General features: G+C 43.6%; 1 protein-coding gene across 1 annotated transcript; it reads left to right on the plus strand.

The window, feature by feature from the left end:
- The first annotated feature begins 2,725 nt into the window (after nt 1–2,725).
- On the plus strand, nt 2,726–5,010 carry LOC121511426 (5-hydroxytryptamine receptor 7-like). The gene is made up of 2 exons (XM_041790108.1): nt 2,726–3,303; nt 4,104–5,010. The coding sequence occupies exons 1-2, from the start codon at nt 2,726–2,728 to the stop codon at nt 5,008–5,010; spliced, it is 1,485 nt and encodes a 494-aa protein (XP_041646042.1).
- The last annotated feature ends 2,012 nt before the right edge of the window (nt 5,011–7,022 follow it).

Below are 7,022 nucleotides of genomic sequence, written 5' to 3' on the forward strand. Positions count from 1 at the left end.
ACTTTTTCCAGGACATTTTCACCACTCTTATAGGCCTTTTTTCATTAATTATTTGGTCATGTTCCCGCCATTTTTGCATCTTTAAGAAAATGTCCTTTTTTTTAAACCAATGTTTTTTTTTGTTAAATCTTTAATGTTTTTTTGTGACAGTTTTGACCCCTTTTCATCACCTTTAAACCTGCTTTCGTTACTTTTTCATGACAGTTTTGTCTCTTTTTGGTCACTTTTAAGCAATTTCTGTCTCTTTAAGTCAGTTTCTGACTCTCTTAACCAATTTTTGCTACATTTAATCCATTTTTTAAAATCTTTTAAAAAATGTTGTCACTTTTGACCACTTTCATCTACTTTTACAGGCCTTAAATGCAATATTTTAACCCTTTCATCACTTTTTACTGCCCAATTTTGCCTCTTTTAACCAATATTTGACTATTTTAACCCATTTATGCCTTGATCCATATTTTTACCTCTTTTAGCCATTGTTGCATTTATAGCTATTTGCTGCCTCTTTAACCGATTTGTGCAAAAATAAAAACCTCTCTCTACCTGTTTATGACACTTTCTTGCCCTATTTCTCCACTTTTTTTTTTTTTTTACCCATTTTTACATTTTTTTTCTGCCCATTGTGCCTCTCTTAAACCTTTTGCCAATTTTAACCATTCTGCCAATTTTTTGACCATTTTTGCCTCTTTTGCCCTTTTTTGCCGCTTCTCAGCCATTTTTGCCTTCTAAAAAGAATTTTTGCCTCCTCAAACTCATTTTGACAGTTTTTCTGCCCTGATCTGCCACTTTTCAACCACCTTTCACCACTTTTTAACCTCTTTAAACCCCTTCTCTGTCCTTATCTGCCATCCTCTACCCCCATTTCTGACCATTTTTTAAATTGATTTTGCCTCTTTTTATCCTTTTTTTTCACTTTTCACCTATTTTTTGTTGCATTTACCAATTCCTGCTGTACTTAACTCATTTCTGCCACTTTTACAATTGTTAAATTGTTTTCCCTTAAAGTCACATCAGTTTCTGCCTGATGTCGGTAGATTTGAGCACATACTGGCTTTTCTTTTTAGTCTGCCATTAGTTTCCAAATGGTTTAGTTCCATGTGCCCATCCACATGGTTAACATTACCAGAAAACATCATTCTGTTTGAAGAAAAGAGGTTTGCATTTTAAAAAGTTTCTGTTACGGAATAAATAAATGAAAATCATGTTTGCTGCTTTGAGAAGAGTGGTTATGATTCGGCTTAAATAAAATGTGGTTATCACAGATTGACTTTTCTGTGGGCCATGATGTTGCTGACCTCCATGGCCCCAGACAGCTCTCCTATTTAACCCCTTTATGGGCAGTCTTGCCTTTCCTTATGCTGATGAAATCAGTCTGAAAATAAATCACAGAGTTTGCAGTGGCACCACTGTAAAGCACTTGAAGTCTTCTGCACAGCCCATGATTCCCAGTGAGCCTGAGAAAACAGGTACTGCCACTGACAGCCTTCAACACACTGCAGTGAACGCCTTTGGCCGCTAGGGTGCGCCACTGTTCAAGCCTTCTCTGCATTAGTATCTTTCCCACGTCTGGGGTTATCACACAATAATTTAGCTCAGATTAGAAAATGATGAAAAGGCTTCAGGGGCTGTTTGTGTTTCTGCTCCTTCCTTTGGCAACATAAATCTCATAAGTTTTACAAGTGAGATGGCGGTAGATGGCACATCTTGTCCTAACACTAATTTAATGCCTCCGCTTGAACGCTAAATAGCAAAATGATTGAAGGGGCACTGGGGTGAATCCTCCTCAGCTCTCACCTTGGTTACATAAGGAGAAAGCGATCTTTAAAATTAAACCTGTCTCTATGAAATGAAGTCACTTTGCCATCTTTGGCTCCTTTCGCCTCAAAATAGAAGGATGAAAGTCAAACCTGGAACAAATCACTGCTCAGATGAAGCTTTTACTTTCATCCAAAAAGTGACACAATACTCCTGAGCTTTCTCTGGGATGGATTAGAATAAAAGTTGCAATTTTCTTGTATACCCCACGACTGTTCATTTGACTCCATCATGTATCGTCTATTCTCATTCTGTGCTATCCTTTCTTTGTCTCCTCTCCCTCCTGAGCGTCTGAGTGGGCACGTGTATGCGTGGAGGGAGAAACCACCCTGTCAAAATGTATTTGATGTCGACGGAACAGTTCATTCTTATGCGCAATTACGCACGCTCCATTCCACTGGCACAGTTAGCTCTGCCAGTACATTTTAGGTGGAATAAACTTAACAGCTGCTCAAAGAAGGACTGATTCTTCTGATCCTTTGTCCAGAAAAACAGATGCCAGGTGCTCGGCAGCCTACAGGCGATCCAAAACGCCTTTCTACGTCACGCGTCAACTTTTGTGATGCGCGCACTGCGGTTTTTAAGTTTCTGTGTCTCTGCACATCAGGCTCAGAAGTGAAGAGGAAGCCTTGATGGTCACAGACAACAGGAAATAAAATAGTATTTTATAGGTCAGGTATTTTGGGAGAATGCCTGCGGAGCGCCACGTGCGTAATGACGAGTATGCCTCTAAATAGAATGAAGGCGTCGAGTCTGTATGAAGGGAGGGAGAGTCTGTTTGAGTAGCGAACCCTGAGGGGTGCTGTGTTTAGGAATTACTCATTCTCACACCAACACCGGCTGTGCGCGTCTATGTCACCACCGGACGGGTCTCCAAGTCCATGGATAAAAAGGAACAGGAGGCAGCAGAATGGTTGTTGTGGGAGCGACTAACGGAAGCTTTGGCGGTGGCAACATGAGGTCTTCGTTCATAGAGGACAGGGTCGGTGCTGAAGATCCCGGGGGTTCCACCAACATGATGATCTCGGAGGCTCTTGCGCCCCGGCTGCTGATGATTGCGCAGGGCGCCGCAGAGGCTGCAGCTGCAGCTGCAGCAGCGACTTCTCCGTCCACCTCCAGTCAGCCGGAGGTCATGGAGACTAACGGGACCCGGTGCGGCGAGCAGATTCTGAGCTACGGCCGGGTGGAGAAAGTCCTGATCGGAGGGGTCCTCACCATGCTCACGCTGTCCACCATCTGCGGGAACTTACTGGTGGTCATCTCCGTGTGCTTCGTGAAGAAGCTCCGCCAGCCGTCCAACTATCTGATCGTGTCTCTGGCCATGGCGGACCTGTCAGTCGCTCTGGCGGTGATGCCGTTCGTCAGCATCACGGACCTGATTGGTGGCCAGTGGATATTTGGACAGTTCTTTTGTAACGTTTTTATCGCCATGGATGTGATGTGCTGCACCGCGTCCATAATGTCTCTGTGCGTAATCAGCATTGACAGGTGAGATCAACTTATTTTCTTTGAACAAAGTTTAAGAAATTCTAACATCATAACGGCCATCTACGGCCATAAAGGCTCCATGATTTAAGATTTCACATCAGATAGAAGTCAAACACAGTCGTTTCTTGATTTTCTTTATCTGACTGAACTTTTACGCATGGACAGTGACTCTCCATCGCTTTTGTAAGAAGCCAACACACTGGCGAATAATCTCTAATTCCACTCCTAATTCATATCACATTCTTGTAAAAATCCCATTATGCAATCTGATAAGATATTTTATGGCTCAGCTCTCCACCCACCGAAACAAAAGCATTTTAGGGGAGATCAGCGCGTGGAGGCTCACTCCTTACCTCTGATGTGGGGATCAAGATTAAGACCTTTTGGATCTGTGCATGTTGTACACTAAGTTCTTTTCTGTCTTAACATCCTAAAGAAGTTAAAGACAAGAATCAAGGTAATCAGAAAGAAAGATGACTCTCAGATTTTCCAAAAGAAACTATAGCCTTTAATAAACAGTTAAAGGTTAAAGGTTTATATATTTTTCTGAGCATCATGAAGCTTTTCATTCATAAAAATTACACAGACTCCACATGGAGGCTGTTCTTGGAAGTCACAGATTGTTCAAACCCATCTTGCTCAAGGGCACCTTGTGGAGGGAGGAGACAGAACTTATGGCAGGGTAATGCAAAAAAAAACATTTTTTTTTTCTTATAGGACTAGAAATGAGAAAATCAAACTAGTACATGTGAATTATGTCTGTCTGCCGTGGAAATCTTTCAACTTATTTTTCGTTGCAGGTATTTGGGAATCACTAAACCCCTGACGTATCCTGTCCGGCAAAACGGCTGCTGCATGGCCAAGATGATCCTGTCAGTGTGGCTCCTCTCAGCCTCCATCACTCTCCCTCCTCTGTTTGGATGGGCGCAGAATGTCAACGACGGCAGAGTGTGCCTCATCAGCCAGGACTTCGGCTACACTGTCTACTCCACCGCTGTGGCGTTCTACATTCCCATGTCTGTGATGTTGATCATGTACTACAGGATCTACCGAGCAGCCAAACTCAGCGCTGCTAAGCACACCATCACCGGCTTCCCTAGGGAAGGGGAGCAGGGCGCAGGGGCGGCAGCCAGAGGGGGAAGAGGAGGGCAGGAGGTTCCCCGTCCCCCAGTATCAGAAGAAACAGGAAGCGTTGAAGGGACAGAGGCTGAGCAGGAGGAGGAAATTGAGGAAGAGGAGGAGAGCTTGGACTGTGTGGCAGCTGCCCTGAAGCTCCAGCGTGAAGTGGAGGAGGAGTGCAGCACGCGTGTCTCTCGCCTCCTCAAGACCGGCGAGCACCACCAACGCCGGAAGAGGAAAAATCAGTCCATCTTCAAACGGGAGCAGAAGGCGGCAGCCACTCTAGGCATTGTGGTCGGTGCTTTCACGTTCTGCTGGCTGCCATTCTTCCTTGTTTCCACGGCCAGGCCGTTTGTCTGTGGCGTGGAGTGCAGCTGCGTTCCTCTCTGGCTTGAAAGAACTCTCTTGTGGCTCGGCTACGCCAACTCCCTCATTAATCCCTTCATATATGCTTTTTTCAACCGGGATCTGAGGACCACCTATAGTAATCTCCTGCGGTGCCGCTACAGGAACATCAATCGTAAACTGTCTGCGGCGGGCATGCATGAGGCTCTGAAGCTGGTGGAGAAGCCAGACACTGATGTGTAAAGATGTGGGTCATCAGCGTAGCAGCGCAGGCTGACAACCATTATGGAAAACATCCAGTGGGACTCAGCCTGTGGCACAAGGTCACTGTGCTGCTAAACACATTTATATGATGATTACTGAAACTAGTTGAGGAAGGACTCTGTGGTTAAAAGGACCCACATTAAGTCAAATGGAAGACAGACATTTTTCCAGGGATTAAGTGATAATTGTGGGACTTTAAACTCACTGGGGACAGATTCAGTTATTTAACTTTGCTGTGGCAGTGCACTTGCAACTACTGAACTCTTCTGACACCCACGGTGAGGTCCAACAATTGTAACTGTAGTTGACAAGTTGGTGCATTTGAAACTGGCTGCTCCCCTGCTGAATGGTCATTTGCACATTATTCTTCAAAGGTTGGTGGAGCTGCACCCTGGCTTAAACGTGCATGCCCACAGCTGGTGTCTTGATTTCCACAATGAGCCAAGAAAAACTTGAGCCTTATGAGTAAATGTTGGATCCCTCTGAGCTCTACTGGTCCATGAGGCTGTAACAACAAAAGCGTAGACCTTTGTCCCAGAATATCACAGTGACATGGTCTTTCACTGCTTCTGTATGTTGAGTTTGCTCTAATGGACAATCCTAATGACAAGCTGGCAAGAAAAAACTATTTCAACTAAAAGAATTTGTACACAAATCAAGCCACACTGTTTCCTAGAGGTCAGAATGATTCATTTTAACGACCTTTTTGTACCTGGATTGAGTTTTTAGCTCTTGGAGATACTTATTTTGGTCAGTGTCACCATGTGTTGAATGTGCCAAAAATTGATCACTTTTTTCTAAACTGACATGCTACAACTTTGAATTTATAGATGTTTTTTTTAATCAGGCTGCTTACAAATGAATCATTTTTTGGGGAAATTACACTGAAAGAAAGTAGAGCTTAAAGTAAAAAGGTAAAGAAAAAGATCACTTTAATCATGCCTGTGCCTTCTCCTGAGTTATTGTGTAGGGATGCAGTATATGAGAGTCTACTTTCAAACTATGCACCTTGTGTTTTAGATCTGACACAATGTTTGACAGTTCCCTAGGCACTCTTGAGTCTATCATGTCTAAGTTTTATCTTGTGAAAAAGGCTCTATCCAGGCAAAGGCTAAGCAGAGAGGATTATGGTTTACACCTGTACCATACAGAAAACTACCTTTCCCAAAATCAAGACATTTTCTGTTAATTATAAGCAGTTTAACTATTAATTACAGTCATTTGCATATGCTTTAGGCATGTAAGGTTCTAAGGACTCATCACAGGGCCTGATGTGCCACAACCCTGGGAAGGAAGGGGTGGCAAGAGTCAGGCTCAACACATGTCGACTTGTGTCACTCAGAGTTGGCAGCCAAGGTCAAGCTTGATGGTCTGTCTTTTGTCTTTTCACCCCTGGTAATACGCTCGCAGACCACAGGCCGTTTCAGGGACTTTGGGCATCCACAGTAAGACAAGGGGCTCGTGACAACACTACCACCTGCCCAGACAGTTCCCGAGGCTGTGCTTACTCCCCACATCCACCCCTTACTCTGCCCAAAAGGTGTGGACTTTATTTATTTATTTATTTATTTATTTATTTCCCATGTCCCTGGTAATATGCAAGTACATCCAGAGCACAACTGGGGTTGTGTCAATCCTCCTCCCTTGCCAATGGTGCCCTCAGACAGGCCTACACACCATTATACACTTATTTTCAGCCTCAAGTTTTGACCCAAACACTCCTTAAAGTTCTGCATAGTACTGTATATTAATAATTGTTTTTATATACTTAAAGCTCCTGCAAAGAATTTTCGGGTTGCGTGAATTTTGACGCCCCCTGTGGTCATATCTCCTATCTGAGTTGAGCTCATTATTATTATAATTATTGTCATTGCAGTCAAACTTGCCTACTGGGAGTGCTTCAGGTGAAAGATGTAAACAAAAGTGGTTTCAAAGCATACTATAACGTACTTCATCTGACAACCAACCCAGACATTAAAGACCCTAAGTGA

The sequence above is a fragment of the Cheilinus undulatus genome, linkage group 6 (genome assembly GCF_018320785.1).
Source record: "Cheilinus undulatus linkage group 6, ASM1832078v1, whole genome shotgun sequence".
NCBI classification, from domain to species: Eukaryota; Metazoa; Chordata; class Actinopteri; order Labriformes; family Labridae; genus Cheilinus; species Cheilinus undulatus.